At 57.6% G+C, this 27947-nt stretch overlaps 2 protein-coding genes across 4 annotated transcripts in view; one reads left to right on the forward strand and one right to left on the reverse strand.

Annotated features, from left to right (window-relative positions):
• SLC25A47 (solute carrier family 25 member 47) overlaps window positions 1-7241 on the forward strand; it is a 19610-nt gene extending 12369 nt beyond the window's left edge. Inside the window, exons 2-8 of one of the 2 annotated variants that reach the window (XM_047862484.1) lie at window positions 1278-1422; window positions 3354-3397; window positions 3727-3798; window positions 4496-4678; window positions 5776-6088; window positions 6374-6513; window positions 6937-7241. In XM_047862484.1, the coding sequence (XP_047718440.1) occupies window positions 1395-1422; window positions 3354-3397; window positions 3727-3798; window positions 4496-4678; window positions 5776-6088; window positions 6374-6513; window positions 6937-7068 (912 nt within the window). In that variant the 5' untranslated portion in view covers window positions 1278-1394 and the 3' untranslated portion in view covers window positions 7069-7241. Of the gene's footprint in view, window positions 1-1277; window positions 1423-3353; window positions 3398-3726; window positions 3799-4495; window positions 4679-5775; window positions 6089-6373 lie in introns of both variants that reach the window. The other variant, XM_047862483.1, reaches the window with a different exon arrangement.
• A 2669-nt stretch (window positions 7242-9910) lies between these two features.
• WARS1 (tryptophanyl-tRNA synthetase 1) overlaps window positions 9911-27947 on the reverse strand; it is a 31833-nt gene continuing 13796 nt past the window's right edge. For both annotated transcript variants that reach the window (XM_047864651.1, XM_047864650.1), the window contains exons 5-11: window positions 24366-24485; window positions 23669-23851; window positions 19262-19362; window positions 17001-17113; window positions 16621-16794; window positions 12284-12424; window positions 9911-11151 (exon numbers count right to left, since the gene is read on the reverse strand). In XM_047864651.1, coding sequence (XP_047720607.1) covers window positions 10990-11151; window positions 12284-12424; window positions 16621-16794; window positions 17001-17113; window positions 19262-19362; window positions 23669-23851; window positions 24366-24485 — 994 coding nt within the window. In that variant the 3' untranslated portion in view covers window positions 9911-10989. The remainder of the gene's footprint in view (window positions 11152-12283; window positions 12425-16620; window positions 16795-17000; window positions 17114-19261; window positions 19363-23668; window positions 23852-24365; window positions 24486-27947) is intronic.

The raw sequence follows: 27947 nt of genomic DNA on the forward strand, positions 1-27947 counted from the left end.
TCAGAAGACAAGAAGACAGGTAGACACACAGTCCCTGACCTGAGGGCCACCTGGACCAGTCTGTCCGAACCCTGTGACATCACCACCTGCCCCTCTACCCGGGTCCTGCCAGCTTTCTGGTCAGCGGGACACTCACTTTGTGTGACCCTGGGCAAGTGCGTGGCCACCTCGAAGCGCTGCCCTGTGGTTCGTGTGGGAGCACATGCTGAGCCCCTGGGAGGGCCCGTGGGGTGACAGCCATGGGGGCAGAGGTCATGGGCCTCAGGGCCTGGCCCTCGGCATCCGAGAGGCACTGGTATTTCCAGAGTGTTCCATCACACCCAGCCCTGCCACTTGCTTGGCCTTGGACAGATCTCCCTTCTGGGCCTCGATGGCTCCATCTGTACAATGGGGACCATCGGCCCTGCTTCCCTCGGGGCTGTGATGAGGATCGTGTGAGCTGGCGGAGGAGGAGTGCTTGGGAAACCGTAAAGAGGGGTACGCTGCTGGGGGGCGGTCACTGTTTTTATAATGGTTGCAGACGATCTCTTGTTGGAGTGGCTTCCCCTTCAGGAGTGCCCTGGCTTAGTTAGAGGCCGGGCAGCAGCCCGGTCCCTAGCAGTGGGTCCATCAGGGCTTGGTCCCCACTCAGTCGGTGCTGGGCGCTGGGGACCGCGTGGAGGCAGACCTGGCCGGGCCCGGGGGAGCGGGAGACGGATGTGGGTGCACAGGGACAGTGAGGGACCAGGGCAGTGAGAAGCGCGTGGGGCAGACGCTGGGCTGTGACCCGCCTTTGCTCCCGGAGCGGGGACAGCCCTGCAGCCTGCCTGTGCCCGCCCCCACCCCCTCCTGCCAGCCTGAGCTGCGTGAGGACGGGGACCAGGTCTTATCAGCCTCAGCTCAGCCTCAGCTCCGGTGGTGTTTGTTGAACGAGTGAGGACGGAACTTGGAGGGCTCCTGGGCAGGAGCAATTCCAGGGGAGCTGGGGAGGCCCGAGGACACCATGAAGGGACAGGGTCAGCACAGCCCCATCCCTGGACCTCCTTGGAGGTGACTGGACGTGGCCTGGGGCCCAGCCCTGCAGGCAGCGTGGAAGTGAGCCTGCCACCTCCTGTGCCCTCTCCCATGTTTCCCTGACACCTGGGTCCTGAGGGCACTGGGACAAGGGTCCTTCGGGGGGTGGGGCGGGAGAGAGGCCAGCTCCCCGGCGCCTGGGTATGGGCATCGACCCGCATGGCCTCTGCCTTCGGGGCCACTGGTCAGCGGGCTCTTGTTTCCTGTCCCTCCCCCGGCCGCAGGTATTTAAGGTCTGCGAGGAGCCGGCCCAGTTGCTCTTGGGGCCACCCCAGTGGTGGTGCGGACCGCTGGCAGGCAGGCAGACCCCAGGACCTCCCCCCCACACCACCACACTGTCCATGGATTTTGTCGCTGGAGCCATCGGAGGTAACGGGCAGGGACAGGGGTACCAGGAGGGGCTGCGACGTCCTGTGGCCTGAGAGCAGGCTTCCCACAGCAGTGGGGCTTGAGGGGCCCCCGGAAGGGGTCAGGGCCCGGCGTGGGCCGCAGGTGCCGGGGGGAGGTGTGGGGACAGGAGTCTGTTCTGGCCTGGCTGTCTCAGCCTGGGAGGCGGACCGGCAGGTCTGGGGGTGGGGACACCCGGTGGGGGTGGGGGGGCAGGAGGTGGTCTCTCCCTGTGCCAGGGGGTCACCAGTGTGGTGAGGGATGGCTGAGCTGTGGGAAGGAACCGGAGGCCGGGGAGGTGTTTGAGGACAAACTGGCTTGGGTCTGGAAACTGGGGGTGGCGTGGAGGGGGAGAGGCCCCGCCGAGCCCTGGCCCCACCCGCTGGCAGGATGCATGTTGTCCCGGCCTTGCTGGGTTCCCAAACTATTTTCCTTTCTGGGGAAAGGGCTGATTGCGAAAGACTAATCCCGAGAGATAACCGGCTTGTTAGGAGACAGGCTGGGAAGGGGCTTTCCCCCCGGCCTCTGGTCCTGCAAGCTGTGAGGCTATTTTGGGTGAGGCACCCTTGGCCTTGCTCGTCTTGGGAAACAGCCGTGGGTGCTGGTCGATGCTGCTGGGAACGGTGTGGGCTGTTCTTCTCCCATCAGGAGGGGACAGCAGTGCCGATCCAGGAAAGACTGGAGCCCTGACCTCACCAGCCACCTTTCTGAGGTCCTACCATGAGCTGGGCCTGAGGCCGGCTGCTTCCCTGGATGTTGGCCCTCTAAGGAGGAGGCTCAGAGAAGGGGCTTGACTTGCCCAAGATCACAAAGCCAGGAAGGGCTCCCGAGTCCTGTATTTTCCCTCCAGGCCAGATCAGACGAGGGCCTTGTGGAGGACAGACATGACGTGTGTGAAGCGGCAGCAAAACCACGTGACAGGGGCTCTGATCAACATGGTTTCCGGCACGAAGGCAGGCCAGATACAGCGGTCAGGGAGGGCCCCAGACGAGAGGTCATGCTGTGGCAGGGCTTTGATGGATGAGTAGGAGTTTGGTGAGGTCTAGCTGTGTGAGGGTCAAGGAGGGTAATTCTAATCAAGTCATTCAGTCAGTCCTTTGCTTCACTTGCTTTGTTCATTCACTCATTCATTCATTCATTCATTCACTTTGTTCTTTCATTCACGCACATTTATTGAGTCCTGGGATGCCTAGTAAATAGGGCACAGCCCCCAGGTGCCTTATTGTCCTCAGATGCTCTCACCACCAGGCCACCCCTGGCCCCCAGGGTGTGTAATCCCAGGGGTCTGTGGCTCTCTGGCTTCTCCATGGTGGTTCTGGGGGCTTAGACATTGAGATATGCTGTCAGGAAGGGAGAAAGGAACAGGATAGTGGCACCTGGCCCTTTGCGGAGAGAGCACCCTGGTCTAGGAAGCCTCATGTCCCAGTCTGTTCCATGCAGACTTGTGGTTCCAGGCGGTCCTTCACAGAGCCCTGGGTGACGTGGGCTTTCCCACCTGCCGGCCTTTGCTGGATCCTTGCCTCTCCACACACACACCCTGCAGCCAAAGGCAGACAAACCCCTCACAGGCCTGAGGGCAAGAGCTGCCTGGCTGGGAGACGGGGCCCAGCCAGTGTCGGAGCAAAGGCTCTTCCAAAACGTGACGCCGGGGGCGAGGCCGTGGAGCGTCTCGGGCTTTCGGAACGAGGCACCCCTGGGCCAAGACATGGAAGGAGAAGTTGCTAGCAGCTTGGCAGAAGCGACCTTACCTTCCGGAGCCTCAGTTTCCTTCTCTGTGTCAACACCGATATCAACGTTGATGAGACACGGTGTGGACGAGAAGCGTGGGGCTGCTCTCGGCGGGAGCCGGTCAGGGTTCGCCCCCCTCCTCACCTGCTCCTGCCCCTCACCCGGTTCGTCTGGTTTCCTTCCAGGAGTCTGCGGTGTTGCTGTGGGCTACCCCCTGGACACGGTGAAGGTATGGTGACAGCCAGGCCCCCGCCGCCCACCCAAAAGCCCTTGGCTGGGATTAGGCTACCCTCCAAGTCTCCTGCTTCCATCCGTGGCCAGAAGAACTTTCCGGCATGCTAATCAGACCAGCCCTCCCCATGCCCCTCAGGACCACGTCAGCCCCTCGTCTCACCTGTGCCTTAGGTCTCCTGTCTCACATGGGGGCTCCTGGTCCCCGCTCTGCCCACATTCAGCACGGCTCTGACGATCAAGGGGTTGGCTCTTCCCCTCTCCCAGGCTTACTGACCTTGTGCTAGGCCTGGAGCCACCTCTTCCTGAAGCCTGCTTCTCTCTCAGGTCAAGATCCAGACAGAGCCCAAGTACAGGGGCATCTGGCACTGCGTCTGGGACACGTATCGCCGAGAGAGGGTAGGCCTGGGGCCAGGGTAATGGGCAGGGGGACGTCAGGGCCTCAGACCCCCACCAGCCAGGGGATGCTGAACCCCATTCTGAGCTCTGTCACCTTCCAAATGGGGATGATTGTACCAACCTGCTGGGTTTCTGAGGACGAGAGTCAGGTGTCCAGCACACAGGAGGTGCTCAGAAGGAGGTCCTGCCTTCAGGAGAGGGCCCACAGGGGGCCTTTGAGGGTCAGGGAGGGACCCCGGAGTGTTTGCATTTCTGTCCCCTCCAGGCTGGGCATCCCTTGAAAGTGGCACCGGGTGGTCATTAGGTGTCCCCAGCGTCCAGCTCAGAGCCTGGTCCAGAGGAGGGACTCACGTGAACTTGGGGCTCGACGCTGGCCCCGGGGTGAACAAATGAAGCATGCCATCCCGCATCATCACCATCGTCACCGTCATCAAGTAGCTGCCCTAGTCCAGCCTAGCCCTCTGTCTCTTCAGTCCCTCACATAACCTCGAAAGTGGGGTAATACGATCCCCAGTTTACAGCTGGGGAAACCGAGGCCCTAGGCAGTAAGAGACTGGCCTGAGGTTCCCATGGCAAGGCAGGGCAGAGCAGGGGTGAGACCCAGTCCCGTTGGCCCAGGGCCCCTCTGGACGGCCCTCTTCCTGGCCGGGCCCCCAGCCTGATTTGGGCCCCCTGGTCCTGTCTGCCTGCCCTCCAGGTGTGGGGCTTCTACAGAGGCCTCTCGCTGCCCGTGTGCACCGTGTCCCTGGTCTCGTCCGTGTCTTTCGGCACCTACCGCCATTGCCTGGCACACATCTGCCGATTTCGGTATGGCAGCACGGACATCAAGCCCGCCAAGACTGACATCACGCTCTCGGGATTTGCCTCCGGCTTGGTCCGCGTGAGTGGCGGGGTGGCGGGGGGGGGGGGGGGGCGGGGTGGTGGGGACAGGGGGCCTCGGGACTGCGGGGTCAGGAGAGCCTGAGCCGGCCGCCTGAGAGGCCACCAAGCCCGGCAGGTGGGGAAACTGAGGCTCGGCGAGGGCAGAGACGGGGCAAAGGCTGGGGGCTGTGGCTGAGGGCTCAGTGGATTCTCGTTAGGCGAGTGACCTTGGGCAAGCTAGGGGATCTCTCTGAGCTTCTGTCTCTTCGTCAGTAAGAGGCATGGTGAAGAGCAAGTAAGGTTAGGAAGGGAAAGCCCCCAGCATGGAGTCTGACAGGTATGAGCGTCCAGAGGATGGCAGACGGTATTGTTAGTAATATTGTCATCAGTGATGTCCTGTTACTTACTAATGTCATTAAATGTCTACATTCAGTGTTATATTATTCTTACGTTAAATACCTACGTTAATTACGTAATACATAAAGGTCATTAACATATTAATTCTGTGATACCTGCACGAAACTGTCCCACATATTTACCGAACACCTACTGTGCGCTGAGCCCACTCTGTGCTAGCAGAGTTGTGTTGCTCAGGCACAAGCATTGACTCTGAACCCTGCTGCACTGTGACTGCTGGGCCAGCTGGAGGCTACTTTTTTTTTTTGGTTTTAATTATTATTATTATTACTTAGATGTTTACTTATTTTTGAGAGGGAGAGAACAGAGCACGAGCAGGGGAGGGGCAGAGAGAGACGGAGAGACAGGATCCGTAGCAGGCTCCGGGCTCCGAGCTGTCAGCACACAGCCCGACATGGGGCTCGAACCCACGAACTGCGAGCTCATGACCTGAGCCGAGGTCGAACGCTTAACCGATTGAGCCACCCAGGCGTGCCCCCCCGCCTTTTAAAAAATGTTATTTATTTTATGTTAAATGTTTATTTATTTTTGAGAGAGAGAGACAGAGTGCAGCAGGGGAGGGGCAGAGAGAGAGGGAGCCAGCCGGAGGCTTCTGGAGGCCGGGCCCCCGATGCTGCTGTGGGCAACAGGAGGCTACCGGAGGCCAGGTCCGGGGGCGGAGCGGTGGGCACCCCCTTATCTCTGCCACTTCCGCTCCAGGTGTTCCTGACCTCGCCCACCGAGGTGGCCAAGGTCCGCCTGCAGACGCAGACGCAGCAGCGGCGCCCCTCGGCCTCGTGGCCCTCGGCTGCGCCCCCCGCGTGTCCCGCGCCCCCCGCGAGTTCGGGGCCTGGGCCCAAGTACCGAGGACCTCTGCACTGCCTGGCCACGGTGGCCCGTGAGGAGGGGCTGCGGGGCCTCTACAAGGGCAGCTCGGCCCTGCTCTTCCGGGACGGCCACTCCTTCGCCACCTACTTCCTGTCCTACACCATCCTCTGCGAGCAGCTCACCCCCACGGGCCGCAGCCAGCCAGGTGAGGGGGGGCCGGGGCCTGGGAGGTGGCAACTGAGGCCGGGAGAGGAGGCGTGGACGAGGTCGTGCCAAACGGGGCGCCACGGCGCCTCCCAGGGTGGGGGCCGCGGCGCCCTCCAACCCAAGAGGCGGGCCAGACCCGCCGCGTGGCTTCGCGCGGGTCGCGGTGGTGGGGGGAGCCCCGGGCTGCGTTACGGCGGGGCCCCTGCGCGGGGGGGCCCCCCTGGCCCTCCTCCGCGTCCCCGTCCGGTTGGCGGCCGGGGCACTGGTGGGTCTCTCCCTGCAGATGTGCTGGGCGTGCTGGTGGCCGGGGGCTGTGCCGGGGTCCTGGCCTGGGCCGTGGCCACACCCATGGACGTGATCAAGTCGCGCCTGCAGGCGGACGGCCAGGGCCAGCGGCGCTACCGGGGCCTCCTGCACTGCGTGGTGAGCAGCGTTCGGGAGGAGGGGCCGCGGGTCCTCTTCAAGGGGCTGACGCTCAACTGCTGTCGTGCCTTCCCCGTCAACATGGTGGTCTTTGTCACCTACGAAGCCGTGCTGGGGCTCACCCGCGGCCTGTCCACCTAGCTAGTCCCCGCGCCCCAGGGCCGGCCCGCCGGCGGCTTGCAGACGTCTCGTAGCTGGAGGTGGCGGAGGAGAGTGTGGGGGTCTGGGCCCCGTTGAGCCACCACCCGGTGGCCGGAGTCAGCCGTGCCTGGGGCTTTGCTCACCCAGCTACGGACCACGAGGAGGTTCAGGGGCCCCTCTGCCATCAGCCTGGGGCTGGCTTGAGGGTCTCGTGAGCCAGGGAGGAGTGAGCCTCTTGGAGGAGGACATCTGTCACGCGCGGTCGTTTGAACGTTTGGTCAGTTGGTCGTTCCAGCTTCCCCGGGGCCTCTCCCTGCCGCCCGTGTCTTCGGAGCACCCCTGCACCTCCGTCCACTCACCCAGTGTCTGCTGGCCACCGTCCCCGCCAGGCCCCCCTCAGCTCTCCTCTGGTGAGCGCCTATGCACCCGCCCGCTTGCTCCCCTGCGCCGGGCTGCGCAGAGAGGGCACTGCCCGGACGGCCATGACCAGCGTGGTGCCAGACCCGCTCACACACCCTTGCTCTGCTGGGAGATCCCCGAGACTCCGCGGGGAGCCGTTGACAATAAAACGTTTTTGTTTGAATGTGCTCAGTGGTGCTGCTCTGCGGTCCGTGGGGCGGGTGACCGGCTCCTTCCCAGAGGCCAAGCCTCCACCCTTGTGTGGCCGTCGTTCCCACTATGCAGATGGGCACACTGAGGCCCAGCACGCTGGCTGGCTCCACTCCCTGCGCCTTTGGGGCACCGAGCCCTGCCACAGGGGGCCATTCAGCTTTCAGCATGAGGACTGACCCCCCCCCCCCCCAAACCTACCGCTTTCTGGCCCCTCCGCTGCCGGGACATCTGGCTGTGAGCCACCTTTCCGTGGGGGCCTGGAGGAGGGAGGGGTGGGTGTGTCCTGGATGCCAGGTACCTGACACAGGTCACCACGCAGCCTGGCGGCAGGTGAGGAAACAGCTCCGAGAGGGAGGTGTGGGGGGACTCGCGCCTGCACTTTTGAAGCCCTCTTGTCCGCCCCGCGTGGCTTCCGGTAGTGAGTGGCCCTCAGGGGTGGGGCTGGCAGGTGGAGCCCTCTGGTGAAGCCAGCCAACACCTGCCTCGATGACACTCACTCACAGACACTGGCCTTGAGCGTGTGTCTGCCCCGAAAAGACCTCTTGTGTTCTGCTTCCGGGACACACGGGTGGGCCCTCCCAGCCTGCTCCTGTCACCCTGAGCCAAGTAGTTGCTTACATTGCGTTCTCTGCCAGGAACACGCTTCCCCCTCCTCTGCCCGGCTGACTCGGCACCCCCAGCACCACCTCCTTCGGGAAGCTCTCCCTGCCCGACCTGGGCTGCTTTTTAGGCCCCCACAGGACCCTGGCTCCTCGTTTGGTCTCTCATCCGCCCCCCACCCCCGACACCCCACTCCACCCGAGACTGTGAGCCGCCTGAGGGCAGCACATGTCTGATGTGGACTCCATCCAGCACAGGGCCGAGCACATAGTAGGTGCTCAGCGGGGGTGTGGAATGAGCGGATGATCCCGCAGTAGGTTCCTGGAAGTTCACCCAGCTTCAAGGTGCGGAGGCTCTAGGGAAACGGTGCCCCGAACGCAAGATGATCCGTCAAAACCCGGACCCTGTGTCCGCTTTTGGCGGGAAGACCACTAGAAGCACCCGTTTATTTGCTTTGGCCTCGGAAGGACAGTCGTCGGCAGTGCTCCCGGCAGCCGGGGAGCGTGGGGACCCCGGTCCCCGAGCAGCCGGCCCCGCCCGTGGCGGGGAAGTCGCTTTGCAGGAGGGTCTGGTCCGCGGTGGTCCTCAGGCTCTCTACAACCGCTAGGTGACATGGCCCTTCGGACCCGGCCCCGAATTTCAGAAATGGGGAAGAGAAGGCGGGCCCAGCTGGGTCTTACCCTAACCGTGGCCACCTCGACAAAGTCCAGGCTGCACTGGAAGTTTCAAGTGGGAGGCGCGGGGTGGTCCCCCCGGGACCCCCACCGCCGGGTGCTCACGGGAGAATCCAGGGCTCTGGGAAGGGCCACGGGCAGAACGCCCCGGGAGAGCGGCAGTCTGCTGGCGGGGAGCCCCCTTCTCGTTCTCGCTCTGACGTGCGCTCCGGAGTGTGTGTTCCCTAAAATATATATATATTTTTTAGCAAAATGTGGGTGCCGGAGGGGCAGTGGCCCTTAACAGCAGTGACCACTGGGTGAGTCACCTGACCTCTGACCCACGGTACTGCTCCCAAGAACCGAACGTGAGGTATGGCCGCTCTGGTTTTACAGGGGAGGAGGTGGGGGTCCCCAGAGGTCAGGAGGCCTGCCCGAGGTCCCACAGCCTAGGTGGGGAGGAGCTGGCCTGTGAGGGGCCACAGCCTGTCCTGTCTACGGCCCCCACACTCCTCCCCCAGTGCTCTGCCGCCTTGGCGACTTCACACGCGGCCCCTCGTTTTAGCCTCATGGCACACCTGTGACGTGGGTGCAAGGGGGTAACGAGAGGTCGTGTGGCTGCGGAGGGCCACACGGCCGTGCCCTCCTCTGTGGCGGCTCGCCCCACTGGCCGCAGCCGGCCGAGACGGGGCCGGGGACTCTGGCCAGCAGGAGTCGGGTCGGGTGGGGGGCGGGGAGGGAGACGGGTGAGGTCGTACCACACACCGGTGCCAGGGTGGGACCCTCGGCGCCCTCGTTGGTGACACGGCCCCTCTGCGCGTGTGTGGAGACAGCAAATAAGAGGCCGGATGGGCCTGCCGAGTCGCAACTCAGCGTGTGGCCTCGGACGAGCCCCACTGCCCTCTCTTAGGCCCTGTTTCCCCACCCGATGAGGATGGGCGGGGGGAGGGCTCCAGGCTCCATTCCGGCAGGGCCGGCCCAGCTTACCGCCCAGCTCCCGCTCCACCGGCACCGCCACCGCCCACCCCATGGCCGCTCCCTTGTCCGCGGGGTGAGGACAGCCACCGGCTGGGGCATCTCCACTGCGTGACGGCCAGCACCGCCGCTCGCGGGGACACCTCCGCCGTGCGACAGCCAGCACCAGGGTGGCCACCGAGGGCTAGAAACCAGGCAGACGGGCTACCTTCCGGCCCACTCCTGGGAGCCTGCATCCCAGCGCCAAGGGGATTTTCTGTCTGTGTCTCCGCCCCACGTCACCCCCTGGTGGGACCCCGGGACGCAAGGGCCACCCTCGGAGAGGCCTCCGCCGTTGGCGGCAGGCGCAGCACGGCCCTGGGCCTGACGCGGGCCTGCTTGCTCCTCAAACCCCAGACACGGCACCGAGACACAGGCAGGACTGAAGCAAGTTTATTCACGCCAACGAGTGACATGAGGGAGTGGACCCTGTGCCTCCAGGAAGGACAGACACCTCAACCAAGGGCTTTCCCTGAGATAGGTCTTCCGCTTTTCCGAAACTATACAGGGCGCACGGTTCAACAGGCCTCCCGTGGACGCGCCGCCGAGGGCCGTGAGGGCGGCTGCACGCGGTCTAGCTACATCCACCTGCCCCAGGGCACTGCTCTGTGCAGAGAGACTTCCACGCCAGTCAAGTGTCAAAACAAAAGGATCTGCAAAGACAACAGACCCCTCAGCCCCGGGCACCGTCAGTGCGAAGCAGCCAGCGGCTTTCAGCGTGGAGTGTCAGGGTTACTTGGTGGGGACGAAGTATTAGTACGCTCAGGGAAAAGCATGATTGCTGGAGTGTGGTGCATGCACGGTCTGGAGTGTGGTAAGTGAACTGGAGAGTCTTGCCCACAGAAGACTCAATTTAATAAACACTGGCCAACCTGGGCCAATGAAGAGCAGCCTTCAAGCTGGGAGCTCTCTTAGCCAAACGGACAGCAAAGCTTTTAGCTGGCGATTCTTTTACATTTTGGGGGGCACGGGGGAAATACATCTGTGCCCGTTAAACTTCCCACATAGACTTTTCGAAGCACGTCTCACTCTATGATCGTGACGTTCTGACTGCAGATACGTATGCACGCTCCACATTCGTTCACAGAGCAGGTTCGGAGAGTAGGCTGGGAACCCGCAGGACGTTTTCAATGGCAGCTGTCCTGTGGACCCGACAGGCTGCCCCCTGTCGGGGGCAGACCCCCAAAGGTCTCACCTCTGGGGGCTGCTCTGTGGGAGAGACTCCAGCTGGACTGTCCGACCACGAAACGTTAGCTGGCACCCAATCCCCAAGGGTTTTGCCGCAAGAGACAGAAAGGAGGGCATCACAGGAAGAAACAGTATGGATACACACACAGGGCTTACAGATTCCAGGCCAGGAATTACCGTGTGACAGAGCCTACGGATAGTGGTGATTCGATTGGGCTGGGATTACTGGTAAATTACATCTCTTTTATAAGCGTGTATAAAACGAATGTTACTGAAAGTCGTAGGACAGCTTCCGGGGAGTCATGAACTCTTTCACGATCTCGTCCGTGACCTCCTTGCGCCTGGCCTGGTGTTCGGCGATCAAGGGCTGCAGAACCTCTATGAGGATCTTCTTGAGCTCACCGGTGAGCATGGCTCCACTCGTGTAGTCCTGCCCGGAGGGAGACAGACCGCGGTGAGACACGGCTGCACGTGCCCGGCTCACCCACGCGGGGCCCGGTGCACGGGGGGCGCTCGGCAGAACAAGAACCTGCAACTTAAACTGCGCGTTACGCCCCGCCTGACGAGTGGCCACAACCCGCCACTCGCCCCACCCGCCCTCCTCTCTGGGCGGCAGGACTCCAGGCCGAACGACGACCGTTCCCTTCAGCTTTACCAGCTTTTCTAAATCTTTGCTGACTCTCTTTTCATTTAACTGTGAAAGGAGGACGTGCTCACTGAGCGAACTTGACACAAAGTACACAGTAGCAGCAAAGGTGGAGGAAAATCCCCTGCAGAGCCAGCACCCAGCAGCCGAGAGGCACTGCCATCCTGGCGTGTTTCCTCCTAGATTCTTAACTTTAAGAATAGCTGATCTCACTGCATTTCCAGTCTGGTAACTGCGATCACTGTCACGGGCACGTTGTCCGTGTCACTGCAAACTCGTGCCTGCGTGATCACCCGTCCTTCCCGGTCAGCGTCCCTTCTGCTGTACAGTCTGCTGTGAACTTCCTGCTATTATCAGTGTTAAACATCTTTGTATGGAGAGCTCTTTCTTATTCGGGACTACTTCCTTGCAAAAGATTCCAGGGCCTGGAAAACCTAAGACAAAGGCTACGGACATTCCCTGGGCTCTTTCTTCACGTTTCTCAGCAAACTGCTCGCGGAGAGGCCGTGCCGCGAACACTCGACTCACCCGCGTGGGCCTCGAAGCATCTGCAAACACCACAGCAACACAAACCTGCTAACTCGGTGGGGGAACTATTTTAACTCCGATGCCGTCTTGTGTGAACCTATCTAGACAGATTCCGTAGCGTCCAGTAAGAGCAGACCTGTGTGTGTGGGAACCACACCGCACTCAGTGCTTTCTCTTCCACGAACTACCCGTTATGAGGCTTCCTACATGTGGTTAAAGCAGATGGACCTCCTCAGTTTTCATCTCGTCTCGGCTGAGCGCCTGTCCCCGAGGCCTAGGGCCCTGAGAGGCTCCGACCCCCGTAAGCTTGGCTGCCACCCCCCTCCCCCCCGCCACGGCCCCTATGACAGAGCCGGGGACCCCTGGACCTTGCGGCCTGTGGTCCCACCTTCCTGATCTGCTCGAGCCTATCATCGTCCTCGAGGAAGAAGGTCAGGTACATGAAGGACACGTCCACGTCACAGTTGCCTCCAAACTCCCTGTGCTCCTCGACGGTGTCTCTCCCTCCGGAAAATGCGTGTTTGTTGACCTGCACCAGTAAGAGCACAGAGATGCTGGTTGGTTTCGGCCGCTCCGCGTGTGGAAACTGGCTGCGAGCCGAGGGTGGTGGTCGGGCCAGTGACTGCCTTCTGCCCCATCAGGTCCCAGATGGAGGGAGGCTGGGGTTCACCGTCGGGAGGAGGAGCCCCACGAACTGTCCCTCCCCGTCCATCAAGCCCGGGTATGTGCCGGCGGGGCTGACTGGAGAGGAGTGTGGGTGGGGATTAGCTCTGGTCCCCCCGACCCCAAGAGACAGAACAGAGCTGGGAAAGCCAAAGCTTTCCCCAAAGTGGGGAGGGGCGGCCTACAGTTCTCCGGTGACGAGCAGCCACCAGCCACCTTCAGAGTGAAAGAGGCCACCACGGAAGGGGGGCTGCTGCCTTCACCGTGTGGAAGAGAGAGTGGGAGCCACAAGAATGGGGCTAGTAAGAGAGAGCAGAGCCCACAAGAAGCACAGAGGCAGAGAGCGCCTGCAGCAGCCCCACCTAAAGATACGCAGTTTCAGGAACTGAAGACAGACTCGGAAACGAACAAAAATGGTTTTTTGGAATCGCTGAAGATAATCTTGGGAGAAATCAGGGCCAAGAGACGAGAGAAGAAAAGTTAAAGAGGACAAATTTTCCTCAACCTTCTTTCCACAAACATTTGAAACCTGCTATGTACAAATGTCACCCTGTTTTTTTTTTTAATGTTTATTTATCTTTGCGAGAGAGAGAGGGAGAGTGAGTGAGCGCGAGCAGGGGAGGGGCAGAGAGAGAGGGAGACACAGAAGTGGAAGCAGATTCCAGGCTCCAGCTGTCAGCGCAGAGCTCGATGCGGGGCTCGAACTCATGGGCCGCGAGATCATGACCTGAGCCAAAGTCAGACGCTTAACCAACTGAGCCATCCAGGTGGCCTGTCACCCTATTTTTCTTTGATGGGGAAAAGGGGGGCAGCGCTGACAGTTTCTATGTTGAGACGTTTACCCCTTCTCCCCAGGACCGCAGGGCAGATTACTGACTGGACGCCATGAACAAGGAGCAGTGGGGACATCAGGGGCAGAGGCTCTTCCGTCACCAGGGAGTCAGGGACACCCACTCCCGCTGGTGGTGGCCGCTAAGCTAAGCTCTCTGGGAGAGCGGGACCTGCCCTGTGCCCTGCGCAAGGGGCAACTGGTGAGGGGTAGATGCTGGCGGGTGGGTTGCGGGGAGGAAAAATGAAGACAAGTGTGGGTTCGTCTTTCCTCTTTTTCACAAAAAAGACCAAGTTATAAAACAAAATCAGTGCAAGCAAACTGCAAAAGCTATTGAAGATACAAAATAAGCAGAAAGAGCACACGGTAGTGGGTTCTCCTGAGGTCTGGTGCCCTCAGGTAGGCGCTGGGGGTCTCATGGGGTCACGGGTCTGGGGCAGCCCCTGCCTGCACGGGCATCTTCCTGTGTTCAGACTCCTGGGCCACGCCAGGCCACTGCTGGGCCTTAGGGAAGACACTCGAGTGCCAGGACGTAAGTCTTGGGGACAGCATTCCCCAGGCTCCACGGGGTGGTTTTAAAGGTGACAGTTCCCAGTCCCCGTCTGAGAGGAAGAGGAGGAAAGGCGTGTTTGCCGCATGTTTTAGGAGATGCACGGGGAACACCCGCCTCCTGTGTGCTACTCCTCCCTGGGCAGGGCCTCGTCCAATGATGGCACACAGGCGTGCCTTCGTTATCACGTTAGTTAACCCCGACAACCCAATGACCTCGGCACTTCATGGATGATAATGAGGTGCCGTGTCAAGGACCTGCGGTATGTGGCAGTGAACGGCAGAGCCGGGCTGACCCTCCCCAGGACACCAGACCTCTGAGAGTGGCTTAAGTTTGCCTGCTGTGGGCCTGGCCAGTCCTCAGCACCACTGGGGCCTTGCTCATGGGAAGCCAGCAGGAAAACGGGTTTGTGTTAGGGTGGAGAGCAGCCTTGGTTGTGGCGACCAGAATGCAGCTGTCAGGATCCAACATGACAGAAGCAGGTGAGACGTACCAAAACCATGCGATTTTTGCTATAAGAGGAACCTCACTAGTGAGGACGTCTGAGTTGAAGGATGGGGGAACTTGACTCAACCACCGAGCTCTGACAGCCAGTGAACTCTGGCTGCTACAATCCTACGGGAGAGGGGAGCTGGCCTGCAGGAGCCCCAGGCACAGGGCAGAGGAGGGCCACTGAATGTCCACCCCAGAGCCAGAGGCCAGTCTGGGAGTATGCACTAAACGGGTCTTGTTAGCAGAAATCACAAGCGGGGGGGGGGGGGGGGGGGGGTGTGGCCGGGCTGGCAAACCGTATTACAGATACTCATCCCGGAAGAGGGGCTTCCACACCCCAAGGCCACCTGCAGGAAGGAGGGTCTGACTCGGTGGGCTCTGGCGGGGCCCTGCAGCAGCTTGGGAAAGGCCTGTTTTGGCCTGTACTACAAAGGAGTCGTCCAACCATTCAGTTTTTGAACTAAATCCTTAAATTCAGGCGGCACGTGTATGATCTCACGTAAGCCTGGTCTCAAGGCTATGAAATCGGTACGGCTGCTCCCACTTCCCAAATGACTCCCCTGGACGGCGAGGTCACTCGCTAAGTGGCAGGGCCCAGAAAGCCTGGGGCTCCTGACTCTAGGTTATGGGAGGGGCCCATGCACTGGGGGAGCTGGGCACCGGTGCCGACCCCACCACTCCCCAGCTGTGTGGACGGAAGAAGCGGCCTGGCCCCTGAGTCTTGATTTCCTTGCCTACAAAATGGTCACGGCCTCCCTGGGTGGTTGTCAGGACTGAGATCACAGATGTCAACACGTGGCGGGTGATGCCGCAGCCGAACCGCCGTGTCCCCAGCTCGTCTACTGCAGTTATTCTCAGGAGGGCTGGAGCACATGCCCCCACCCTGGCTCGTGTGGAGCTTCGGACTTGGGAGTGGAAGGTGGGCTTGGGGACTGAGAACGAGGGCTAGCCTGCCCTGTCTGCCCCACGGGCCGCTCACAACCCTGGTGGCCTCTGCAGCTGTGTGCTTTCTGACCCCGTGCTCACTGCCCATCCAGCCCTCAGGGTCCTTAATGGTCCCCAAGTTAATGAAAAATGCCCCAGACCCATAAATGACTTCTTTAAAACAACGCAGAACCAAACAAGATGACTTCTCCTCTGGAGAAAAGAGGAGCCTCCCTCCCTCCCCTGCACTCCATGCTCTGGAACTTCCAGCCAGTAGTGAAAGCAGACAAAAAACCCCCGAGTACATCAGCTTCCAACAGAGGGGGTAGAACTGACGGCACCCATTTCCTGGAAGAGGGTTTTGCCATTAAGGGTTTCCCGTTGTCAACTAGAACCCGCTAGGGACCCCACGAGGGTCAGGGCGGGCAGTGACTCAGAGGGTGGCGTTACGTGCCTCAAACAGTTTGGGTCACTCCCGCTGTAATCTTCCAACCTGCAAACACTCACTGGATTCCAAATAAAACGTTCACTGCTTTGTGGGACAAGAGGGGACTGTACCCCTACAGGCATTTCAGCACTGGGCAACAGAAGCAGGGCCCTGGAAAATACAAAAACTCCTTACTCTGGTTTCCTTGGTGCGTCAACACCAAACGCTTAATGAGCGCCTGCTGCGCGCCGGGCCGGACACAACCGTCCTGTCGAAGGGCACCCACCCACGTCGGGTCTCCGTGAGAATGTGCCGCCCCTGCACCCCACCCTGGTCGTGGCCGCTCACAGGCCAGGCCAGGCGGCACTCTGATGGTTTCTGAGGTGGAAGCCTGGTCAAGCCGGTCATCCCTCTGGCCTTCATCCCTCTCGTTCCTCTAAGAGGAAGTCACCACTACCTCCCAGTGAGAAACAGAAACAGAAAACGTAAGGCACCTGGTCCGTTCCTGGAATACGGCTGGTGTGCAGAAACGCACTGACGCGTTTCCTATTGTTTGTTTACTTTAAAGAAAACCCCTTGGGCACGGTGCTGGTGGGCAAGTGGAAAAGAGAAAAGGAAGAAAAATCCCCACTTCTGCCTAAACAGAACGACACAAACAAAACAAATTCAGCTGATGTCTGGGGATGGGGACAGGTTGCCGCGCGCTTGCAGGCGGCAGTTATGGACCCCTGAACCCAGGACGCCAGAAGGACAGTCCCGCCACTGTGTGCATGCCTGTGTCTCTCTCGGGCGCGGTCTACTGTGTGCACGGGCTGCCCCTGCACTCTGGGCAGTGCTCACCTTGGTCTTGATCTGCTTGGCGGTGTCTGTGAGGAAGATGGAAGAGTTGGGGTCGCTGGCGCTCATCTTGGTCTGGGCCCCTTGGAGGGCGGGGAAGAAGGTCGAGTGCAGCAGGGCTGGTTTGGGGTAGCCGATCCTGGGGGCGACGTCTCTTGTCATCCTGAAGTAAGGATCCTACGGGGCGAGAGGGGCCTCTGAGGACAGTGGGCAGAGAGGGGCTGGCCGTCAGCCCGTGAGCAGCACCCTCGTGGCCTCCAGGGACGCTCCCGAGCTCCCAGCTAGCTAGCAGAATCGCCCCCCACCCAACACCTCTTAAAACCTCCTTTCCCATCAAAGGGTGCAGCGCCCCAGACCAAGAACGCCTTGCTCTGCCTGCCGACCTGGTCGATGGCACACGGGATGAGGCACTGGACGTCTGTCTTGTCTCCGAAGATCTGAGGGAATGAGTTGCTGAAGGAAGGAGCGGCCTGGATGGCAGGAAAGCTGATCTTTCCTGAAAGTGCCAACAAAATATTTTTACACAGGATGCCAACTCCTGTTCTGGTTCATTCACCCAGCGAAAGGGATGAACCCGATGGACTTCATCCCCTTTAGAGAAGCGATAGTCATTTCAGAGAATCTGAAAGCACAGGACAGTGGGGAGAAGAAAGAAATCTACAGTCTCCGCTTGCGTCTCTTTCCGTCTGTTTCCTCCAATTCCCTCTGCGACTGCTCTCTACCTAGTTTCTCCTTACCGCTTTTCCTATTTGGTGACGTTTGCCCATGTTGTTAAGTACGTTTTGTCCCGCAACCGTGTCCTGCAGTGTGTGGCCACCCTCTACCCACGGGTGTTCCTCATCTCCAGTCGTTACAAATTATGATACCCTGGAACCTAAAACCGTTTTCTTATCTTTTGGGTGTTGCTGTTAACACTGCTACTGCTACTTGCTTAGACCCACAAAGTGGTCAAGGGGCGATGACCTTCGTATGACCCTGAAAGTGGGGCGGGGCCACACTGACCTTCGTATGACCCTGAAAGTGGGGCGAGGCCACACCGACCTTCGTATGACCCTGACAAGTGGGGCGGAGCCACACTGACCTTCATATGACCCTGAAAGTGGGGCGGGGCCACACTGACCTTCGTATGACCCTGACAAGTGGGGCGGAGCCACACTGACCTTCGTATGACCCTGAAAGTGGGGCGGGGCCATACCAACCTTCCTATGACCCTGACAAGTGGGGCGGAGCCACACTGACCTTCGTATGACCCTGAAAGTGGGGCGGGGCCGCATTGACCTTCGTATGACCCTGACAAGTGGGGCAGGGCCCACCCACGCCAGCTGTGCTACGTGGGTTTCCTCAGGCACTGCAGGATGAGTTCTGGGGCGCTGCTTCTCTTCTCCCCTGAAAGTCCTGCCTCTGTGATGCTCTCTCCTAGCAGACACCCCATTTCTGGGGTCCCATTATTCTTGAGAGACCAGGTAGATGGCTGCCCCCACCAGCAGCGCCCCATTAAAACACAGAGCAGTGGTGGCCATTCTCCACATGTGGGTGCTGGGCTCTGCTCAGGGCCTTCCCCGGGCACATCTCTGCTCACAGCTCTATGAGAAGGTGCCACGTGGCCTCCATTCTATAGTCGTGGACACTCGGGCTCAGACTGTTTACACAGCTTGCCAAAGCAAATACACAGCAAGCAGTTGGCTGGGCCAGGATTCAAACCCGGGCGTCTGGAAGCAAAGTGTGCGCAGCTATTCGTACGTCTACTGTCTCCTTTCTTGTCCAGGGCAGCCTTCTCTGCGACATCTTCCCAATGGATGCTGGGATTCCGAGGATAAAAACCCTTTCAAAAGCACAGGATTTATGCCCCAATTGTCAGGATTGAGTCTGACTGAAACATCAGAGAAAAGGCTTATGTGAAAAGCCTCCCAGTGAGGACTCTCCAAGGCGTTTCTCTCTGCACGTGTCCCTGAGGGTCCCTCGCCAACAGGGCCCTGGGACATGCTCCCTCCCAGCAGGGCAAACTCCCGCGTGGCACCCGCAGGCACATCCTGGCATGCTGCCCAGGCCTGGAGCCGCGCCCCCAAAACAAAGTAGGGTTGGGGGTCGGGCGACCCACCACGAGCCTCAGGGATCGAGTCCTAGCTTCGGGAGCTAAGAGTCTAGGAGAGAAGGCTGATGCATCTGAAAGGCATGGAGATATGTGGAAAGGGACAGAGCGTATGTACAGGGGCCCGAGCCACAGAAAGAGAGCGAGGGTGGCCAGGGTGGGCTCCACAGGGCCTCTGGTCAAACCTGTCCTCTTACGGGGGAAACTGAGGCTCCTGGGCATCAGAGCAGGTCATCCTACAGCCCCTGGGTCTCCGCCAGAGGTGTCCCACACTGGCTGGGACCCCACGAGTGGGCAGAGGAGCTCCAGTCATCCCTACCCTCTTCTTTCTTCTAAACCTCCAGGGGATGACAGATGGTCTCCTGAAGTTCTGCTCCACGCAGCCCAGAAATGGGGCCGAAGGCACCACAAAGCTCTTCAGCCTCACGAGGGGACCTGCCTGGGAGCTATGTGGAGGCTAGCGGCAAACGTCACCAGCTGAGAGAGCTCCGCCCCGGGGCAGACACCCGTGGTTCACGCCAGCCTGCAGGGCCGCAGGCAGCAGTGACCCCTTACCGATGCTGTCACTGTCAGTGAAGCCGAAGATGCCTTTCACTTGGTTGAAGGTGACGTGCTTCTGAATCTTCACCACGTTCTTGTAGAAGCCTGGACTCGCCCTGCAAGGACAATCAGAATCAAATCTCAGGCTCACAGGGTGGCCTGCCCCCGAGGCCAAAGCAGAGGCTGGTGAAACCTGAGTGCATGCGTGTGGGCTGAGGACACAGAGTGGGCACGGAGGCTCCCAGAAGGCACTTGTAGGCGAAGGTACCCGTGGCGGGCAAAGTAGAGTGGCTGGGGGAGGGTGGAAACCAGCATGAAACCAACACAAGACAATAAGCACACGAGGCAAGACCACACCGACGCAGGCCGACTCGGGCCGACACGGAGTATCTCAACTCAGCTGGGTGGGTGGTCAAGCTACCACAGAGCTTCAAGTCTGGGAGCTCCAAGGGAGCTTTTCTGTTGACACACGCTGTTTGGTTGTGTGTGTGTGTGTGTGGGGTGGGGGGGGGGATATCTGCAACTTGTTGCCGGACAGTGTTGGATAGAAACCACCGCGTCTAGCCCCCACTGCCCCTTCCACTGCAGGGCGGCCGTGCTGTCTGGGCAGGAAGACCCCATGCTCAGCAACAAGGCTGGGCCTACAGTGGCTGATTCAAGCAATTGGATTCTCTCTTCTGGACACTGAGGGATGTGGATATGAGGCCTGGATCTGTGGCAGCCATTCTGCTACCAGAGGAACCTAAGGCTGAGGACAAAGCTGACACAGGGAGGGGCAGAACCCAGAGTGACTTCTTGCACAGCATCTCCAGTATACTCAGCAGCCCTGGTCTCCAGCCCTACCATGTGTCAGGCACCGCAGGACAGAAAGGGAAATGGGGACAGCTAGTGTCTACTAGGTGCTTGCATCCTGTGGTGGGAGCCATGCTATGTTCCAACTCTCTTTTAAGATAGTAGCTCTACCTCCCCTTACAGGCAAAGACGGAGGCTCCGAGAGGTTGAGGGTCACGTCACTGACCCTGTGAGTACAGGAGCCGGGACCCAAACGCAGGCTCGTCTGGCCGCAAAGCCTCTGCTTTCCTCACCACATCGCACAGCTTCTGAAAGAGTTTAAGACTAGCTCCTGGATGGAAGGTTGCTGACGGTCTCCGGGCAGGCAGGGAGGGGAGTGTCAGAAAGGCAGGGGCACCGGCAGGGAGGGTACAAAGGGGAAGGCCAGCACACCAGGGTTTGTTCCGAGTTGAGCAGAGCCCCGCTCGGGAGGAGATGGCAGCTTTCACTCAGCAGCCTGCTGAATTTCGGCCCCAGGGCACTGGCCGGGGAACAGAGCTACAGAGGAGACACTAGGAACCTGGCGACATGCAAAGTGCCCCCCTGACCCCCGCGGGTCGCCCACTCAGAGCAGAGCGCAGCCGCCGCCTGGAAAGAGGCCTGCTCTGTGGTCCTGCTGAGACAGGAGCTCCCTCACGCTGGAGAGGGTCCTGGTCGGGGGGGCATGCTGCTTACACCCGGGGAGGACAAGCCGCTGTGTGGCGCCCGGGGGCGAGGGCCACAGCAAGACTCCGCCTTGGGTGGAGGCAACCACGAAAGCCAACCAGCAGGGCCAATCTGCCCGCGGCTGAGCTGCACGAGTGGGCCCCCAGCCCCACGAGGAGCGGAGTCTACAGCAGCCCCATGGCAACAGCGCTCCGGGCCGGCGGTGTCTGAGCAGCGTTTCTGAGTAAGATAACCTTGCCCTTTCTTAGCAGACGGCCAGTGCTTGGGCCATGCAGGCCGCAAGATGAGAGGGGGCCGCCCTGTGAGCACTGCAGCCTCCCCGGGAGGGTCCTCGGCTCCCCAGGCGTACCCGGGGCCCACGCGCGCCGAGGCCTCGCCCCTGCTGCCAAGGAGCAGATCTGGCCGCGTCTCCTATGTGAAGGCCGAACACCTCGCTCCCCTTGGGACGGCACCTGCCCTGCACACTCACACGGTTTAAAGAACAGTTCCCGGGTTACCTCACACGGGCCATCAGTGACAGGGTTTTAGAGCCCAACGGGATTTTAGGTCGTACATTTACGAAGCGCTCACCACATACTGCTCAAAGGCCGCTTTGCGTGTAGCACCTCACTAAGTCCTCATGAAACTGCAGCAGGGGCGCCATGACCTCCCGACTTTTGTCCTTCGTTTGTCCTCACAGCCCTCATTATCACCTGGTTTGGCATCTGTTAAACTGCCGACTCTCGCCGTTTGCAGATAACCCGACACAGCTGCTGGATAAGTGTCCCGTGGGCAGCTGTATCCCCTGCGTAAGTCTGGCACGTCGCAGATGCTCAGGGAACACGTGAGCGAGCGAGCCGGGCAAGCAGGCGGACGGCAGGTGACTCAGCTGCCCGGCGCACGGTAAACGGTGGTCAGGATGGGAACCCGGGCAGGGCACACGGAAGGACCCTCCCCTGGGCTGCCCGCCACTTGTGCTAAACCCCCGAGTTACAGGCGGCTCAGAGAACATACGGACTCGCCCCAAGGCACCACACCAACCAGGAGCGGAGCTGGGTCTGGAACACCAGCTCGCAGATCCCCGGTACAGTATCTTTTGGTCCCTCATGGCTCCTGGCAGGAAGGCCTCTCTGGGCCCACGAACAGGGCCAGAAATGTGTGTGGGGACAGGGTGTCCGGGGCCAGCCTGCCTGCCGTGGACTTCTCTCCCCACGGGGCCCTGGCTGCTTCGCTCCCACCCAGAGAGGGGCTGGAGGCTGGCTTTGCTGTAGTTTCAGCTCCTAAAGACCGGGAAGGAGCTTTTTTCAATCAAAGATCTGGATTCTGAGTTAAGTCTCAAGAAAAAAAAGTAAAATGCTCAACTGTTTAAAAGAAACTGCTGAAAATAGGATTTAGCTTTTAAAACTTCTCTCTTGACTTTAGGTTCAACAAAAGAGGTCTTTCGGAGAAGAGGCAGCACAGAACCGTTGATTTACACGTTATCCGGGTTTTCATCACTCCTGCACGTTCACGGAAGAAGAGGAAGTTCCTGCCGAGCAAAGCCACAGGACGCACAAGTGCAGTTACCAGAGACAGGCTGGAAAAGTTGCCCCAGACCCCATGTTTTCTCAGAATGTGCCGAGAGCCGGGAGGTGGGGGGGCTGTGCGGTGGCCTTTCACGGGCACTATTCAAAAGTCCAGCCCCCATCACGTGCCCACCCACTCAGTCATCTTCGTGGGCTTGCAAGGGGCGCTTGCTTCTGCCTCACCGGCATCTCCGGGCAGCGAGGCAGGGACTATGTTTGGCCCACTGCCGTGTTCTCAGGACCGAGGAGGGCGCCTGCCACAGAAGGCACCCCGTGTCTACTGTACTGACCAAGCGGGACAGGGCCACCCCTCACTGCGTCCCAGATGTGGCTGAGTGGAGCCTGGGGTGCTGGGGGGTGAAGGAGGCGCACGTGACTCAGGCTGTAGGAGGGACAGCTCCCAGGAAAAGGGAGCTTGATGGCGTGTTTGGAGGTGGCGCAGGGAGAGGAGAAGTCAGAACACACTCAAAGGTGGGGCGGTGGGACCATGGGGTGTGCCGTCTGGCCGGACGTGACAGTGACGCCGGAGAGGAGCACCGGCCAACCCACCGAGGACACCACACCACGATGCCTGTATGCCCACAGAGATGCGATTTTAAAAATCTCAAGGTAAAATTAAAAAATTACTAATTCATTTACTAGTTGGTAGAAAGGCCAGATTTCTTATCAGGGCAACTATGTCTCTCTGTGGCTATAAAGCCACCATTCAGATTTCAGTCCTTATAAAAAGGGACGTTCTGGGGAAACGGTAAGGACCACGTTCCTCTGCACTGAGTGCGGATGCAGCCCGTCCCGTGTTTTCACCACATCCTGTCTTGGCCTGGTAATGAGCCCTCGTATGATGGGGGCCACACTCCTTAGGTTCCGTGGGGATTGCGGGGAGAGCCGTGTCTCAGGTGCTCAGGATGTATTTGCTGAGCCGAACAGCATATTCTTGGGACACTTGACAAAGCCTTACTTTTCTAACATAGTTCTTCGTAGTCATTTGGGATGAAACAGACCTCAGAAGTTTCAATTCAGGGATTTCCAAATGCAGTATTTTGGCCTACTGAGTGGTCAACTTAAAGAACTGGCCCGTGAACGGACTGTGTGCCAGCGAGTCCTTCTCTGTGAGGAGAAAAGTATGCCAAGAAAGAGAAAGGCGCTAACCCGGCAAACTGACGGTCCTCGGAGAGAAACTACAATTCTGTCTCAAGCTGTGGATGGAAACCTTAACTGGAGAACGAAACCAACAAACCATATCCTAATGTTTCACAAAGGGAGAAAAACATTCACCAGACCTAAAGGCCATTTCCGATGTCTCCGACTCAGCCGTGGCTGAGATGAGGCCCTGACGTCTGCATCTGCTTGTTTAGAAGGCAGCTGAGCATCCTCTCCTTACCCCATGTAGTCAAGATCAGAGAAGATGAAAGTCTTGTTGATGTCAAAGCCACAGGCGATGATGTCCTTGGCGTTCTCCACGGCGTAGCCGTAGGCCTGGTCCAGGGTCAGGTCTTTCCACAGGTACTTCTCATCGTCTGTCATCTGGATGACCAAGGGCACGTTAAACACATCCTGCAGCCACCTAGGACACACCGGGAAAGAAGGCTACCATCTCGTTTCTCTGTTCTGAATCCGAAGACACAGTCCCTGCTAACGACGTATGGCAAAACTTTCTCGTCTACACAACCGCACGGTGTCATGCTGTGAAATTTGACCACTATGACCGATTAACTTGGAAGGCCCTGCGCTCAGCTTTGTACTGCTTTACATTATTTTGCAGGCTGGCAACTGTTTTAGGAGGTAGGTATTATCACTCCCTTCCTGCAGACGTGGAAATGAAGGCTCAGGGAAGGGACTCTGCCACGGTCACAGGAACAGGGACAGGAGGAAACAGGCTGGCTGACCCCATCACGCCACGCTTTCTAAAGTGACACCAGGAACAAAGTGAACAGAAGCCAGAAAGGCACCAGTCCCCTCACACCTTGTTTGTCTAACGAACACAAACTAGGGCTGCCTTGTCATTCTAGACATGGTTTATAAATAACATTCCTGGTTTACCAATAGAAGTGAAAAAAGGTACCCGATACAATACTTACTTTGTGAAAATAAATGGGATGAGGTGACCTACATGCATTGCTTCGGAAGAGGGGCCCCTGCCCGTATACAGGTAAAACGGCTTCTTATTTTCATAGGCATCAAGGATTTGATTCATATCTCTAAATGAAAAAGGAGAAGAGGAAATAGTGTGATTTTCTGAAATAAAAATTAAGGCACCGATGCTCACTGGGAAATGATAGAGAAAATACAACACAGATAATAGAGTTTGTTATCCTTGGTGCTTATGTTAGAAAAATGACAGGAAATGTCTACTGACATGATTTCTCCTGTGTTTGTTTTAAAAGTACGAGACACGCAGGTTTGGAATAAAAGATGCATACAGTTGGGCAGCCAGTGGAGCCCCTTTGGAATTTTCAAATATCAGTGTGCCCACGTCATCTGCTTTCCTGGGAATGATGCTAAGCCAGCCCTACACAATCCCTTGTTTAGGACCCCAGCCCTGAGACTCTGGAGACCCAGACGGGGAGGCTGCAGGGCCCTGCACAGTCCTGACTCGGGGCTGGGAGTGAAGAACGTGCATGGGGAGTATAGAGGCGAGGTCCCCAGCTGCAGATCTGATTTGGGCTCCCCCAGCCAGGCTGGGACCAAGTGTCTTCATCTGGGAGTCACTGTGGAATCATCGGCCCTCCCCCAGGACTGGGGTCCACAGACAATGCACACGAAGGGTCCTCCCTCCTGATTGTGCAGAATCACCTGGTCATATTGCATTTCCCTGGACCCTACCTTCAGAGAGTCTGACTCAGTGAATCTGGGTGGTATCTGGGAATCTGCATTTTTAAAAAGCTCCCCCAGTAACCACCTCATTGGCAGGGTGTGAAACCACTACTCCAGCGTGTGAACGCTCTTCATTTCTGGACAAAGTGTCCCCAAATAAAAGAGGTCTGGCTGGGAGACCCCACGCAAGAACACTTTAAGAAGTGACCCCTCCTCACAGCCCACACCAAGGGTTCACAGCGCCCATCTTCGGGCTCACAGCGTCGTGGGGACTGTTTCTTTGTGCTTAGCTTCTTTTACCTCCAGGAAATGATCATACACGGTTTTTGAAATAAGGGAAGAATTAAAAAATGTAATTTTGGAAGAAAAGAGTCTTTCTTTGGTTCTCACAATGAACTTTTATGGGCTTAAAGAAGCAAGGGAAAAATGTAGCTGTCCCTCGAGCTGTCCTTGAGGTCTCTGAGAGCTCCCCAGGGACTGCCCTGGGGGCCAGGCGCTCTTACGGAGCACAGGGAACGGACTGAGGCTTGCAAATTGAGCTCAGCTTCGTGAGGGTAGTTTCCAGTAGGCGAAGGAGCCCAGGCAAAGCCCACAGTTTGCAGCTTGACAGCATGTGCCACCTCTCCTCTAATCCCCCATTTTGCAGATGATAACGTTAGAGGGGCATTCTCAAACCTGAGAATGGCCAAAAGTTGCAAGTTCCATGCCTCCCCAAGCCAAGAGCCTACAGGGTTACTCACAGAAGTAAACAAGTCATATGGGCAGCGAGAACTGTAAAATGCTAAGTTTTGATTTAAGATCAATAAAACTGGTAAACCTTCAGCGAAAGTGACCAAGGTGGGAAAAAAAGTGCGAAGCCTCTACTAAAGTCAGGAATGGAAGAAGGGACGTTATTACTGACTTCACAGGAAGAAAAAGGATTATAAAGGAATGCTAAGAACAATCGTATGGCCACAAATGAGACAACCTTGATGAAAAAGACCAATTCCTAGAGAGAAACTACCAGACTGACTCAAGAAGAAATAGAGAATCTGAACAAATCTAGAACAAGCGAAGAAACTGACCTAGTAATCAAAAAATGACCCACAAAGAGCCCAGGACCAGATGGCCTCATGGCGGATTCTATCAAATATTAAAAAAACAACAATCAACAGCAATCCTTCACAAACTCTTCCAAACAAACTGAAGAGGGAATACTTGCAAACTCATTCTGAGGCCAGGGTTATCTCGACACCACAAGCGACAGAAAACTGCAGACCCTTGTGATACAGATGCCCAACATCCTCAGCTGCTAGCAGACCAAATCCAGCAACATATAAAAAGGATGATTTATCATGATCAAGTGGGATTTGTCCCAGGAATGCAAAGTTGGTTCCACACACAAAAATCCATCAATGTGATACACCCTATCAATATAAGACATGATCATCTCAGCAGACTCAGAAGAATTTAATAATATCCGACACCTTTCATGATGAAAATACTCAACAAGCTAAGAAGAGAAGGAAACCTCCTTAACATAATTCAGGGCATAATTCGGGGAAAACCCACAGCTAAATGTAAAAGTAAAACTTTTGGAGCAAATCTTCATGATCTTGGATTAGGCAACAGTTTCTTAGGACACTAAAAGCAAAGGGAACTGAAAAACAAAATAAACTGTATTTCATAAAGATGAAAAGTATTGGGTTTCAAAGAACACTCAATAAAGTAAAAAGATACATACGTAATTGGAGTATTTGCAAACCATATATTTGATAAGAAACTAGGATCTGAAATATTATATAAAAAACTCTTATAGCTCAGTAATAAAAAGATAACTTAATTAAAAAGTGGGCAAAGGATCAGAATATTCTTCAAAGAATATATAAAAATAGCCAATAAGCACATGAAAGGATGCTCAACATCATCAGTCATTAGGGAGATATAAATCAAGACACAATGAAAAACCACTTCGGGGGCACCTGGGTGGCTCAGTCGGTTGAGCGTCTGATTCTTGCTATCAGCTCAGGTCGTGATCCCAAGGTCATGGGATTGACCCGCATCAGGCTCCTTGCTGAGCTCGGAGCCTGCTTGGGATTCTCTTTCTCTCCCTTTGCCCCTCCTGCCAGCTCCTGCCTGTGCTCTCTCTCTCTCCCTCTCAAGGAAAAAAAAGAAAGAAAAGATAAAGAAAAACCACTTCCTACCTATGAGCACGACTCTAAAACAAACACAAAATAGAAAACAGTAAGGGTTGGTGAGGATGTGGAGAAACTGGAATCCTTGTTTGTGCACTATTGGTGGGAGTACAAAAATCACAGCCACTGTGGAGATCAGTTTGGCAGAGCCTCAGAAAGTTCTAGAACTACCTTATGATGCAATAGTTCTGTTCCCACACACCCTGAGAGAACTGAGAACGTTATGTCCACACAACATACATTCTTTCCAGTGGAAAGAACCCAAATGCCCAGCAAGCGGTGAATGCATAAACAAAATGTTGTGGGGCGAATCTATTCAATGGCACATTATTCAGGTATAAAAGGAGTGAGGCACTAATGCACCCGGCAACACGGAGGAACCTCGAAAACCCTGAAATGGTGGTTGCCGGGGTGGTGGGGGTGGGGGGATGGGGTTTCTTCCTGGGGTGGAGATGTTCTGGAGCTGGTGGTGGTGATGGGTACACAACCTTATGAATATACTAAAGACCACTGAACTGTGTACTTGAAGAAGGTTAATTGAATCTTAAGGTAAAAGCTTTGATTATATTCTGTCCAGAAAGAGGGCTGAGTGGGGTCTGGCGTTTTCTGCACACGGAATTTTAAGTGTTCCAGCAGACGGCCGAGTGCCATCCTGTGCGCTCTCCCATAACC

The sequence above is a fragment of the Prionailurus viverrinus genome, chromosome B3, assembly GCF_022837055.1.
Source record: "Prionailurus viverrinus isolate Anna chromosome B3, UM_Priviv_1.0, whole genome shotgun sequence".
Taxonomy (NCBI): Eukaryota; Metazoa; Chordata; class Mammalia; order Carnivora; family Felidae; genus Prionailurus; species Prionailurus viverrinus.